At 42.9% G+C, this 15,058-nt stretch overlaps 1 protein-coding gene and 1 pseudogene across 1 annotated transcript; one reads left to right on the top strand and one right to left on the bottom strand.

Moving 5' to 3' along the window:
* Positions 1–15,058, bottom strand: part of LOC125534794 (uncharacterized) — an 80,753-nt pseudogene that overhangs the window by 36,387 nt on the left and 29,308 nt on the right.
* Positions 7,527–8,838, top strand: LOC125527299 (bisdemethoxycurcumin synthase-like). The gene is made up of 2 exons (XM_087542867.1): positions 7,527–7,722; positions 7,829–8,838. Exons 1-2 carry the CDS (start codon positions 7,527–7,529, stop codon positions 8,836–8,838), a joined length of 1,206 nt encoding a protein of 401 aa, XP_087398993.1.

Below are 15,058 nucleotides of genomic sequence, written 5' to 3'. Positions count from 1 at the left end.
ACAAATTATGTGTGATATATGTGTTCATATAGCTTTTATCTTAGCATGTCAATATCTGCGTTTTCAGCAGGCAATACTGTAACCTATCTGCATTCATAGTAGCTTTTTGTTCAGCATATATATGCGCCTTCAGTAAGAAAAATGATGCAATATCTGTGATCATATAACTAGAACCCACCACTTGTTTTTTCAGTAGGCAACATAATTAGGATCTTGTTTTTGTGCAGTCAATATGCATTTAGCAGGCAATATTGTCGAATGCGCACTCATTTAGGCCAAATTCTCAGATATCTGGAAATACAGAGGGGCGATGGCTGCTGAAATCGAGAAATTTTCAGAGCAAAACTCAAATTCTGACAGACAATCAACAGCTAGAGGTCTTAGATATGTCTCCCACGCACAAATCCTCACCCCACCATTTTGGATTAGGGACGGATTAGAGGTGCAGCAGCACACAGTCATTGAGAGGGAGGAAGTGCAGCAGCTCATAGTTGCTTGGATTTTGGGGTGGTAGGCAACAATTCATGTCGCCATCCCATCAGATCCCAGGGATGTAGGCAATAGTATGCAGTGTTTTTACTTTTAGGCAATAGAAGATTTAAAACTAGGCAATAATAGTGGATTTATAGGCTGTTTTTAGAGTGTGTTTCATGCTGGCAAACAACAGCAGATACAAATCAGGCTGTGTATGAAATTAGGTCAAGTGTGGGGTGCATGTTTTTCTATTTTTCCTAATTATGTCCGCTGTGCTTGCCTACATTTTATATCAACTGAAGAAAAACAAAGAGAGCACCTGCCATCTTCTAGGCAATAGAATATGTTTTTCCAGGCAATACGATGTGTTCTTCTAGCTTTTTGATCTGTTACTATAAGCGGGAGTTACAAATGATATCTCTACAATATGTGGTAGTACAAGTCTTTATTTTTCTGCAAATCTCCTCATGCTATTCTTAGTGCTGCTAAAAAATCAGTTAAGTTCAGTCAAAAGTTTGCTCTATAATCTCTGCTCGGATTTGTTCCTACCTTTTTGCTTCAGATATCTGTTGTCGTACAGATTTAGCGAAGGTTTCTTAGATGAAATCATGCAATAGTAGGGTTGCTCTGGTTTTTCTATTTTTTAATCTATTTTTTAATTCAGTAGATGTGCAGATTTAGCAAAGTGCAGTACTTGAGCATAGCCACTTCTCTCTGAGAGTAAATGAGCATGTGTAAGTGTAGGGCTGGCCTTTTCATACCTAGCAGCCTCAGTTTATCTCCAAGGAACTATTGTAGTTCCAGACATTATTGTAGGCATTTTTGGATATATGCAGGCATCTTTTCAACTGCAGATTTTCAGACATTTTTTTAGGCATTTTTGGGTGATACCTAGGCATCTTAATTGTACTTTTAGACATTATTGTAGGCATCTTTTCAATTGTAGAATTTCTGACATTTTTGTTTGTAGGCATCTTTGGTTAATACGTAGGCATCTTAATTGTAGTTTCAGAGATTATTATAGGCATCTTTAAGTCAAAACAGGGGGTAGGTCCATCATGAGCACTTTTGATATACATGCACTTTTCATAGATGAATGAAATGGAAGAGAGTATAAATGTGGAAAAAAATTAAGTGCACAATGTGAGATAGATAGATCTTAGATGAATGGATATTTGTGTAGTTTTACTATGTTAAGTGCACAATGTGCTCTTCTGTTATTAATGTTTTCCTGTATGCTTGTTTATTTGATATCCTTACTAATTGTTTATCCTCTTCTCAATGCAGGTTTGCTAATCATGGGCAAGTCCAGCGGCGCCAGTTTCCTCAGCAAATTCAAAGGACTTACTCGGAGTGGACGAGCCCACAAGGTTCCCTCCCGACTACGCGAGGATGACACCTCACAGGGAGGTGGAGGGGTCGGGGGAGGAGACCCTAGAGGAGGCGGTGGGGGGAGAGCCCCTAGAGGAGGAGGAGGTGGGGGGAGAGGCAACCGGGGCAAAAAACTCCGGGCCGTGTCTGAAATAGGAGGGTCTTCTTCGATGCCCTCCTATACAGAGGCACCTTCTGAGTCTGAGGAGGAGGAGTATGTTCCTGATGGCGAGGAGGAGGAGGCCGAGGAGGAGGGTGAGGAGGAGGAGGCCGAGGAGGAGGGCGAGGAGGGTGGAGGGGAGGTTGATCCCGCGTTGTGGGGTGACTTGCCACCGGGTTCTTCGCAGGGGTGGCTGCGTGGTAATGCCGGACTACCTACACCACCTTCTATCGAGGAGCACAAGTGGCTCATTGAACTTGTGGGGACAGAGTAAGTGCCTCTCAATCATATTTTCAACACATGACAACATTTTCTTATTGTACACATGGCAATCATTTGATTCTTTTGCAGAAACTGGATCCTTCGCGGAAAGGGCCGTAAACCGAACGGCCTTATCACTGTCCTGTTGAAGGAGTTTTGGCCTGGCCTATTCTGCCCGCGGCCAGACAGGGACCCGCAGCAGCGGGTTTTGGCCACGAGCTGGGCCCACTACAAGGCTTGCAGCAACGCGGAGTACGGGACGACCGCTAAGGCCGTGATCACCAAATTTTGGGTAAGTTCTCTTCTGAATCACTTGTCTTCAGTTTCGTTCATAGTTTATCATTGAATCACTCAACTCATGCCTTGTTTGCTTCTGGTTTATGCATGATTGCAGCAACTCTATAGAGTTCTTGACGAGCACAAGGCCAGAGCCGACGTGGTCTTGCTTGCGGCTGCGAAGAAGAAAGCTCGTCAGTTGCAGTACGAGGTGCGCTGGGTTGCCGTCTCGCAGTACTACCACTACTACCTGCACCAAAAGATGACCAAAACTCAAGCGCAGAAGCTACGACTTACCTTGAGCAAGGAGCAATTCATGATGGTAACTATTACAAACTTTTCATTGTTTCAAGTAGTCAACTATATGTTTCGTGCTCACATGTCATGCTTCCGAAATTTGCATAGGTTGTTCCTCGTTGGTGCTATGGAAGGCATGACGGATGGGCGAGTTTGGTGGATAGGTGGCTCGGCGCCGATGCAGAGTTTGCTGCCAAGAGCATCAAGGCCCGGGCTAACCGTGGAGACTACGGGACACACGGCCAAGGAAACAGGAACCACTGGGGCTTCAAGGCCATGAAGGTATATCTATGTGCATGATGCAGTTTTGTTCTTCTTTACGTCATGTTCTTATGTATGGCTGACTTCTATTTGACGTTGTAGGAGGACAAGTTGAAGAGGCCGCTCTCAGACATGGAGTCGTGGAAGATGGCCCGCGAGCGGAGTCATCGCAAGGAGGGCGAGAGCTAGTACTACGGCAAGACCGAGGAGCACCTGGGGTCTTACATTCATCACTATCAGGAGTTGCATCCGGATGTTCCTGTTGCTGAGGTCGCCCAGTCTTAGATCGACGACACGGCGGTGGTGGCCATCCAGGGGAAGAAGAATGGCCGGTATCCGTGTTTCGATGGCTTGATCACTCCTTCGATCTCGTACACACAGCTTCGGGCTACAAACCAGAGCCAGTTAGAGAGTACGGGGCGTTCACAGACTCCCTTAGCCCGCCAGCATGCTGTAAGTACTTCCTCTTTATCTTTTTCTATCTTGCATTCTCAGTTTATTTTCAGCATTGCTCACTTAGAAACAACCTAAATTATGTAGGCATATAAGGAGTTTGTCGAGCATAGGAATCTCGAGGTGCGGGAGTACTTGAAACGAGTGAAGGCAAACGATGATTACAACCGTCAGATGATGACGGTTAGTTTTGCCCTCTTAAAACCAAGCTAAATTTTTGCACTTTCATTCCTTCTGATCTTCTAGTTTGCTTGTTTAACTAACATTCAGGCTATGTTGGCGTCTTGGACTAACCGCACGGATCCACCACAAATGGGACCCCCACCACCACCTGCGGGAGAACCCCCACACGTGCCCACGTTCGATGAATGGGTGGCACTAGGCAGTGATGGTCCGGTTAGTACATTTGCCTAACTACTAGCAAACTAGTTCTCGTTCATGAAACACTATCATATCATATTTACTGTTAGAATCTTTTCTGAAACATGTAGGGGACCGGTGGCTCGACTCCTACTCCGTTGACCCCAGTCACTCCGATCTGGCAGAGTGGTGCTGGTCGTGATGGCGGTTTTGGCGGAGGTGGTGGTGGTGGTTTTGGCGGAGGTGGTGGTTTTGGCGGAGGTGCTCTTGCTTGATGATTCCGTGCATGTGGCCATCATGCCATGCCTTTCATATTCCTACTTTTATCATGTTTCATGTGTTGCACTACTTTTATGTTCATGAACTTCCGTCGGTGATGATCTTTAGATGATGTGATGAACTTGAGTATGTTTAGATGATGATGGTGAACTTGAGTATGTTTAGATGAACTTGAGTATGTTTACATGATGAATTGTCATATTTCTGCATAATTTCATATTGTTCTGTTTTGAAATGCTGTCAAATGAATTGGAAAAGAGAAAACAGGGAAAAAAAACTATGCCTACGGCAAAGCCGTCGGCATATATACGCCCAGGAGTTACCAGGGCTTGCCACGTGGCACATCTATTCCTACAGCAAAGCCGTAGGCATATATCAAAATCTATGCCGGCGGCTTTGCCGTAGGCATAGCCCTGCTGCCAGGAGAACCCAGGAGCTGCCACGTGGCAGAGATATGCCGACGGCAAAGCCGTCGGCATAGATTCATCTATGCCTACGGCTTTGCTGTAGGCATAGCCCTGCGACGTGGCATTGCGTGATTCGTCAGCGCTTTTGACGGCGCCGTCCGTTGCCGTCAGACGAAAAACACTGCCGACGGCTGACGGCAGGCCGTCGGCATAGGCCCCTATGCCGACGGCTATACTATGCCGACGGTCTGACAAACTACGCTGACGACATCTACGCCGACGGGGCTATGCCGACGGCAGTCGTAGGCATAGATCTATGCCGACGGCCTAGGGGCCTATGCCGACGGCCCGTGGCCGTAGGCATAGCCCGCGAGTCTGGTAGTGCAGGGAGATAAGCACGTACGTAGTACAAGTCTAACAAGCAAGCACACTGGCACGTGGATGCTTTTGAGGGAGGCTAGCTAGCTAGCTATGCACCTAAAGCAAACTACCAGTCGCCGGATACTTGATCGATCCGAGCTAGCACACCTCTGCGACAGCACAAGATATTTGATGGCCGCAGGTACGTGCCGTGCCTGTTGATTTCTTTCTATTGATCTGATTTTGTTACACAGGGGTTACACATAGGTATATACATTAACAAACTAGCCTAATAGTAAACCTATCATGGCAGCACACCTCGTGGTTTATTCCAACAGTGTTAGTACTAGTGAAAAGTGATAGTACGTCACCATAGCTAGTCTTTGGGACACTGTATATGCAAGTCCACAAACAGGTCACCTTACAATGTACAAACAGACCATCATATGTGCCCGCTAAGTCATGGCTTAAATGTGCTGTTGTACTGATATACTAGTGTGAGCAAGGTCTGTCATATGTGACTGACTAGCTAAGTCGTCATCCTACTTAAGTGAGCAGTTGTACCTCACCTTGGTGAAGATTCTTGCTCTGACTTTTGTATCTTTTTTTTATGTCTACATCAATACCAAAAAGACTTCATAAGTCAATGAATCGTGGTACTTGCCTAATTAGATAACTTTCTAAATATTGAAGGACTATCGACCCAGCTGCATAGTATATTCTTCTTAATATCAACAAAGAAATTGGAAACTGTCAACTGGATGTATCGTGGACGTGTGGTTCAGTTGACACCATCAACTTGTCAAGCGCCTTCTCACAAAGACGAACTGTCTTTTGTCTAAAAAAATACTCCTCTTTCGTCGGAAACAAATTTTGAAATTTGTAACTCTAGTGTTGAAGAATTCAAAACCAACTTTCTTTCGCAAAGGGTTTGCTGAAACTGTTTGGATAGACCACATCCTAAATAGTTACACCAAGGCAACTATTTGGTATGCGTTAATTGAATTTTAGTTGCTCAGGATGATGTCATATCTTTGTTCATCTTGTTGAAATAGAGAGAAGCAAGAAATGGCTCTATAAACATTACTCCAGTGGTGATATATCCTCGTAGTATGCTTGACATAGAATAATTTTGTGTTAGTACCATCATTACTATTTATTGAACATGAGTTGATGGCAGTGATGGTTCTTTTACACGCTTACACCTATTTCCCACCCTAAAAATTCTTCAGAAAAAATGAAAAAATATTTAACTCAACGAAACAAAGTGGTGAACTAATCCACAACAAACTAATTTAACCACTTCCCTATAAAATCTCTGACGATAATAGATCATAATATTAATTTGTATGGCTATTGAGTTTCGAGTCAGTGTTGAACTAGCAATGACGTACAATGATCGGCGTATACTCTTTAAATATGAAGCACGGATAATTTCCTATTTAATTTTGACATATCACCTTAGATGTTCGGGTCATCTGGAAGGTAATTGACATCCTCCAATACACCTTAAAATTATAGTTATCTTTTCTTTTTTGTTGTCAGGTGATTGTCAACTTCTCTTGGGAAAAAGAATTCAAACGTTTCACTGTGTAATCTGGATGCCTACTAGGTAATAGTTACATTACATTGTTGGCATTGCATAATTAGTTCAAATGATTCTCTAAATACCTTTGCAAAATATTGGTTATGAATACCTAAGAATTTCCAGATGAATTCCCGGGTAACTGCAAAAGGATGCGTTGAACCATGATTGTGTATTATCATTAGAGACACTGGATGTTCCTCTCCCTTGATGGAACCTTTAGGTTAATGAAAAAACTAATCAATTAAATAACTACCTATGTGAATACAAGAAGATTTGTGGATCCAATCATTGTGGACTATTCAATCACATCAAAATAATAATCTATTGTCAAGATGGTGTAAGGTGAAGTAATGACAATAGTTGTGGTGGTGTACTAGTGCCTCCGGGATGGTCATCATATTAGACTAGCTGACAACGGGTTGTTGTGAAACTATAATGATAAGGTGTACCTCATCTCTGGTAAAGATTCTTTGTGTAGATTTTCATATCCCTTTTTGCGTCGCGGAATATGAGCACACGGTTATGTGATTCAATGGAAAGTAGTCCCCAAATGTTAGAAAATTGACTGTTTAATAATAAAGGAGCCAATTGAGCTCTGTTGTAATCTATATAGTAGTAAGAAAGGAAATTGATACGGTCAAGTCATGAATGGCCATCTCTTCCCTGCTCCAGTCTGTTTCCATCTATGGTCATCTCTTCCCTGCTCGGCTCCCGTCTTTATAAATACATGCCACCTTGTTGTTCAATCATTCTCATGGCTAGAACAAGCAATTTCTGTCGAATCAGTTTTCTCCATCTCCCCTCTTAATTAGGTATTCCCGTGTCTGTTCTTGCTCGGTTGCTTGCATATTTCAGCTTTCTTTCTCAAATGGGCCTAGTTAACTTGTAACTGATTTTTCTAACCTATGTACTCCACCCTCGGTGAAGCTCATACTACTCTACATTCTCCCAAACAATTCTATTTCTTGGTTCTGAGACCATGGGCAGCAGCAACAGCCTGCCATCGGTGCGCGAGATCCGGCGCTCACAGCGTGCAGATGGACCTGTAGCCGTTCTCGCCATCGGCACCGCGAGCCCGCCCAACTGCGTGTCCCAGGAGGAGTACCCGGACTACTACTTCCGAGTCACCAAGAGCCAACACCTCACTGACCTCAAAAACCAACTCAAGTCCTTCTGTAAGCAGAAACGAAAGCATACATGCAAATATAGTACTAGTACATATTAGTAGTATTTACATACCTAACGATGGTGTGGTCTAAATTTGTTTTGCGTGATGATCAGGCGAAATGACAACAACGGTGAAGCGCTACTTCCACCACACGGAGGAGCTTCTGGACGCCCACCCCGAATTCCTCTGCCGCGACAAGCCGTCCCTAGACGCCCGGCTCGACATCGCCGCTGCCGCTGCTCCAGAGCTGCCGGCATCAGCTGCGGCCAAGGCAATAGCCACGTGGGGTCGTCCGGCCACTCAAATCACCCACCTCATCGTCAGCACTAACTCCGGCGCGCACGCCCCGGGCGTCGATCTCCGCCTGGCCTCTCTCCTCGGCCTGCGCGCGTCCGTATGCCGGACGATGCTCAACCTCAACGGCTGCTCCGCCGGTGCCGCCTCGCTGTGCCTCGCCAAGGACCTGGCCGAGAACAACCGCGGTGCGCGCGTCCTGGTGGCATGCGTCGAGCTCACCGTTGTCGCCTTCCGCGGCCCTGAGGAGGACTACCCAAACAGGCTCATCAGCCAGGCAGTCTTCGGGGATGGCGCCGGCGCGGTCATCGTCGGTGCTGACGCCGTGCACCCCATGGAGCGCGCCCTCTTCGAGATGGTATCGGCCTCGCAGACCACGATACCAGCAACCGACGGCGTGCTCAACATGCAGCTCACTGAAGCCGGCCTCGACGGCCACATCTTCACCAGGGAGCTCATTCCTCTAGCGGCACAGCATATCGAACAGTGTCTCACGGATGCTTTGCAGCCGCTTGGAATCATAAGCGATGGCACCAAATGGAACGATATGTTCTTTGTGGTACACCCTGGTCTCCGTGGAATAATGGACCACATCGACAGGGCTCTCCGGCTGGATCCTGGGAAGCTGGCGGCGAGCCGGACCGTGCTGAGAGAGTACGGGAACATGCTTGGTGCCACGTTGATCTTCGTGCTCGACGAGCAACGGAGGCGGATGGAGGAGGGGGGAGAGCGGGGTGAGTGGGGTGTGATGATGGGATTTGGACCGGGGTTCCCGATTGAGACCATGGTGCTGCAAGCGGTGGCCAGCAACCTGCGCAACAAAATTTGACACTCGGCCGATTCAAAAGATACTTCTGTCATACCTAATATATGAAATTAAATAAACTAGTTCAATTACAAGCATTCAATTTGTACAACTTGCTCGCTAGGGCATCACAATAAAGAAGTTCAAACATGGCCTAGCGGAATACTCGTGAAAAGTTTCGTGGATCAGAATGACTCTTGTGGTATCATGGGCAAAAGAAAAAGCAAGTCCAATGAATAATAACATTTATATAGTATCGACTTTTTTCCCGTCCAGAATACCACGGTAGTCATTCCTTCACGAAACTTTTCACACGAATATTACGCTAAGTCATGTTTGTTACAAAAAGTTTCAGATTTTTTTACTCCTTTTGATATCATTATATATCTGTATATTTTATTTGTTTATAATATAAAACTAGATGCAAATAGTCATATTATTTTACAAATATTTACATGCTTAAGTTCCTAGCCAACACATATATGTGCCTCAATGTAGTCATATTTTTGTTTCAAAACTTACAAACGTGTTTTTCTCTAAAATTTAGAAAGTTGGTACAGTGGAGCTCAGGAACATTCTACTATTTTGCTTATTGCATCTCCAAAACGGACTCTCAAAACGTCCGTAAATCATCCAGACGGCACGATCCCGACGTGTTTAGCCATCCAACATAGGCCTGTATCTGTCTTCTAACCAGTCTGGACGCACCTTTTCCTACAAAGTCGAAATAAACTTGGGTGGCCTTGCGGGAGTCCGAACAACGGACACGTAGGACTCTGACACCACCAGCCCGCCCAAAACCCCTCCCGGACCTCTCGCGTCCATCCTTCCATCTTTCTCTGCATTCGGTTTCTCTCTTGCCTCCATTGCCGCTCTACCACCCCGGGCGCCCCGGCACATCCTTGTCGAAATTCGATGACTCCATCTCATCCACATCGCTTCTCCTCCGCCGCCGTTCCATATCTCTCCTATCTGGTTGACGATATCTATCCTCCGTGGGCCACTATCTGATTGACGTATCTATTCTCCATGGGCTACCTCCGTCAAGACCATTTCTAACTCAATTGGTCAGAAAAAGTCTCACTTTGCCCAAAAATAGTAAGTGGCTAGAAAGGATGTTGAGAGGGCATATGGAGTTCTGCATGCACGTTTTGCAGTTCTTTGTGGACCTGCTAAACAACGGGATCCGGTGACCTTATGGGAAGTGATTACATGTTATGTGATCTTGTACAACGTGATTGTCGAGGATGAGGGTGAGGATGTTGTCGTATGTCTTGAATTTGAGAACATGGGTGATCCTGTCGAACTTCCACGCCAGAATCCGTTCACATCTATAATAGCTAAATAGTTGATCCCCATTAACTCTAATTCTCTCAACATGTAGTCCTGCACATAACCAAATGTGACACATCATCATTCACTACAACTATTTTGTAGCACGTGCATACCCCGAAATTAATTCACACACAATTGCTTCCGAGATAATAGCATTTGATTTATGTCATTTCATTCGCACAAATTTTATCCAAAAAATCTTTAAAATCAAAGCACAAGGAAATCACCTAGTTTGATGAGTTTGTTCAAATGCATCGACAAATCCGGCATCGAGCAACTCATGAGAAACTGAAGGAAGACCTGATTGAGCATTTGCAGGCGGTTAAAGGGGACAACATTGTTGTGGAGTGCAATATTTAAATTAGAACTACTATTGCATTTAAGCATTTTTTTATCAAAACTAGAACTGGATATGCGGCTATTTTGACCGTGCGGATGTATGCAGACTTTAAAAAAAAATAGAGGCGGATGTATGCAAAATTTGACACTCGGCCAATTCATAAGATACTTCTGTCATACCTAATATGAAACTAAATAAACAAGATCAATTACAAGGGCTCAAATTGTACAACTTGCTCTAAAGGTCATCACAATAAAAAAGTTCAAACATGGCCTAGCGGAATACTCGTGAAAAGTTTCGCGGATCAGAATGACTCTCGTGGTATCCTCGGCAAAAAAAAATTACAAGTCCAAAAAATGTGAATAATAACTTCTACTATATAGTATCGACTTTTTTCCAGTCCAGAATACCACAGTAGTCATTCCTTCACGAAACTTTTCACACGAATATTACGCTAATTCATGTTTGTTACAAAAAGTTTCAGCTTTTTTTACTCCTTTTGACATCATCGTAGATCTGTATATTTTATTTGTTTGTAATACAAAACTAGGCGTACATAGTCATATTATTTTACAAACATTTACATGCTTAAGTTCCTAGCCAACACATATATTATGCCTCAGTGTTGTCATATTTTTGTTTAAAAACTTAAAAACATGTTTTTCTCAAAATTTTAGAAAGTTGATACAACAGAGCTTAGGAATATTCTACTATTTTGCTCATGGCATCTCCAAAACGGACACTCAAACCACCCACAAACCGTCCGGACGGCGTGATCCCGACGTATTTAGCCATCCAACGCAGGCCTGTATCGGTCTGCCAAACAGTCCTAATGCACTTTTTCCTACAAAGTCAAAACAAACTTGGGTGGCTTTGCGTGGGAGGCCGGACAACAGACACGTAGGACTCCAGTACCACGGGCCTGCCCAAAACCCCTCCCAGACCCCGCACGTCCATCCTCCTATCTTTCTCTGCATCCGATTTCTCTCTCTCCTCCATCGTCGCTCCACCACCCCGGCCGCCCTGCCACACCCTTGTCAAAACTCGATGACTCCATTTCCACCAACGCTTCACCCGGGCTCCAGCTTCTCCTCCATCGCCGTTGCATACCTCTCCTATCTGGTTGACGATATCTATCCTCTATGGACTACTATCTAGTTGATGGTATCTATTCTCGATGGGCTACCTTTGTCAAGACCATTTCTGACTCAATTGGTCATAAAAAGTCTAACTTTGCCCATAAACAAGAAGCAGTGAGAAAGGATGTTGAGAGGGCATTTGGAGTTCTGCATGCACGTTTTGCAATTGTTTATGGACCTGCTAAACAATAGGATTCAGAGACCTTGTGGGAAGTGATGACATTGTTGTGTGATCATGCACAACATGACCATCGAGGACGAGGGTGTGGATGTTGCCGTAGGTCTTAAATTTGAGAACATGGGTGATCCTATCAAACTTTCAGGAAAGAATCTGGCCACATATATAATACCTAAATAGTTGATCCTCATTAACTCTGATTTTTTCAACATGCAGGTCTTCACATCATCAAATGTGACACATCATCATACACTACAACTATTTTGTAGCACATGCATACCTAAAATTTAATTGTTCCATCTTCAATGGTCTAGCGTACATGCATACTCTTTGTTCACACACAATTGCTTCTGAAATAATAGCATTTGATTTATGTCATTTCATTAGTACAAATTTTATCCAATATTACCATTAAAATCAACGCGTGGTAAAATCACCTAGTTTGATGAGTTTCTCAAAATGCATCAACAAATTTGATATCATGCAACTCACGAGCAACTTAAGGAAGATCTTATTGAGCATCCGTAGGCGGTTAAAGGGGATAACATTGTTGGAGTGTAATATTTAAATTAGAACTACTGTTGCATCTGAACATTTTTTAGCTAAATTGGAACTAGATATGTGGCTATTTTGAGCGTGCGGATGTATCAGACTTTTAAAAAAATAGCGGCGAATGTATGCGGGAAGCTTTGGATTGTCGGCTTCCACATTAGTGTACGCAGACTGGTACCCCTGTCCGCGAACACTACTCATGTCCTATCCACACAAACGAACACTCAATATCCAACCGCAATAAAACATGAACACATGTATTCAATATTGTATTATTTTAATGAGTTCCAGCATGACGAATGTATCATCTCGAACTAGTGTATAACACTGCGATAGGTATAGAGCAGTCGCCTGCAGGGTGCACAGTTGGGCCAACCAGGTAGCCTACCGCAGCTCTTCGCCGAAGTTTCCTGACGTACTTCCACTACCGGGATTTTGCCCTGTTTCTTCATGGTTTGTATTTATTTATTTATTATTTTAGCCTGTTTAATTTTAATTAAAAATATTCACAGATAAGTAAAATCTCTGGTGAATTTTAAAAAAGTTCATGGATTTGGACTCTAGATAATAAAAATGATAGTGAATTCAAAAACGATTGTGAGTCTAACAAATATTTGTGAATTTAAAAAATGCTCGCATATTCAAAATGAGTTCACCATTCAAAAAATCTTTGTGAATTTTAAGAAACAGACATTGCTTCAAAAAAATTTATGAAATGTAAACGAATCACAAATTCAAAAAATATTCATGACTTCAAAATAATCGTTTGCGAATTCATAAAATTTTCATGAATTTTTGAAAAATATACATGAATTTAAAGGTATTGGCAAATTTTAAAAATGTTCATGACACTACTCGTGTCCTATCCTCACAAATGAACTCAGTTTCCAACCGTAATAAAACTGTGTACACATGTATTCAATACTGTATATCCTAATGAGTTCCAGCTTGACGAATGTATCATCACCAACCAGTGTATCGCTCAATGCGAGAGGTATGCAAGTTGCACAGCTGGGCCAGCAAGGTAGCCTACCGCAGCTCTTCGCTGGATTTTCCGGACGTGCTTCCGCTGCCGGTCTAATCTAGATTTTATCCAGTTTCTTCACAGTTTATATTTATTTATTTTTAATTTACCTTTTTGTTTGGTCCATTTAATTTGAATTTAAAATATTCGCAGATAAGTAAATAAGCTGGGGAATTTTAAAATTTTCAAAGATATGAGAAAATGTTCGTGAATTCGGGAAAATGATTCTAAATAAAAAACGTTCATGAATTCCAAAAAAGGCGAGTTTTCACAAATATTCGTGAATTTGAAAAATGCTTGCACATTTTAAATGTGTTCTCTATTCAAAAAATCTTTGCGAATTTTAATAAAAAATAAGACGTCGAAAACATTGCACGAAATTTAAACAAATCACAAATTCAAAAACATATGCCTGGATATAAAAATGTTTGTAAACTCATAAAATGTTCATGGATTTTAAAAATATACATGAAAGATATTGGCGAATTTAAAAATGTTCGTGAATTCCAAAATTGTTCATGTGAACCCTCCCCTGACCATGTGATTTCCTCAACTGGTAGTATATTGTACTCCATTTCCTTAGCCTGGTCAAGGTCCATGGTTTCGGCCTATATACGATCTGGTTCTGAACTAATTTCAAATAGTTGGATTGCTTACTTTTCAAAAACTGATTCACAATAAGACCATCATACTTGACAATTCATTATGCATGAGACCAAGCTTTTGCTACCGGCAACAGTAAACGACAATGTTGTGGCAGCTATAGTATTGTACCAGGTTGGATAATTCATGCTAGCTAGGGTACTGCACGTGGAAAAGAAACTTGCCAAGATGGTGTGGTTCAGATGGCCGCCACCAGCTTAAAGCACATCAGATTAATTAACTAAACCCTCCCTTGACCATGTGGTTTCCTCAACTAGTATTATATATATCCACTAGATTCTGGTTTTGCTGTTGCCCCCAGCACGCAATATTTCTGGTTTTGTTTTCTCGAACCTTGCTGTTTCATGTGGACATTCGTTTTTTGGTGTGGCTGTATTATGGTTTGGCTTTATCTATAAAAAGCAGGACAAGAAGCCCTTTTGGTAATATATTTATTCGCTGGATTGATAGTTTCGGCCTATATATGATCTAGTTCTCAACTAATTGAAGTATATTTTTTTCGGAGCAACTTTTAAATTTTCATGTCCTCCCTCGGATCCGAAATAAGTGTCGCGGCTTCAGTTTAAATTAGTATTTACTATATCTCTTTCATTCGAGTTACCCCAGTCAGCGTGCATGCGTGCAGTTTGAAACACCCAAATGCCCTACTCACTTTTTGTAGCGTATATTTCATATTTTACTAGTCATATAGGCGACAAAAATTGACCAAACATATGAACCCGATCGACGTCCTCATACAGTAAAAAATCATCTCACTGATCGATCAGTATCCCAGCCGGCCGGTAGACGAACCGCGTATATCTTTGCTACTTCCTGCGTGCCGCTTATATATGTCACTCTTCCGGTCAGCATATATCTCATTCCATGGCCTTTGCTGCTTCCTGCGTGCCGCGTATATGTCACTCTCCCGGTCAGCATATATGTCATTCGATGGCCAGCATATGTATGCGGTTTCCTGTATCCAAATTAATTAATTAGTGGCACAGTTGTTGGTTACCCCTCTGATGGATGCA

This window comes from Triticum urartu, chromosome 2A (genome assembly GCF_056163025.1).
Source record: "Triticum urartu cultivar PI428250 chromosome 2A, HENAU_Tu73, whole genome shotgun sequence".
NCBI lineage: Eukaryota > Viridiplantae > Streptophyta > Magnoliopsida > Poales > Poaceae > Triticum > Triticum urartu.
The sequence above is the reverse complement of the archived record's forward strand: the minus strand, read 5'-3'. Positions and strand labels throughout refer to the sequence as shown.

What these genes read in the sequence shown, in the direction of transcription:
- LOC125527299 (XM_087542867.1), top strand. Translation starts at nt 7,527, where the DNA reads ATGGGCAGCAGCAACAGCCTGCCATCGGTGCGCGAGATCCGGCGCTCA. An exon ending in AAACCAACTCAAGTCCTTCT is followed by an intron (nt 7,723 to 7,828) that starts GTAAGCAGAAAC and finishes CGTGATGATCAG; the next exon opens with GCGAAATGACAACAACGGTG.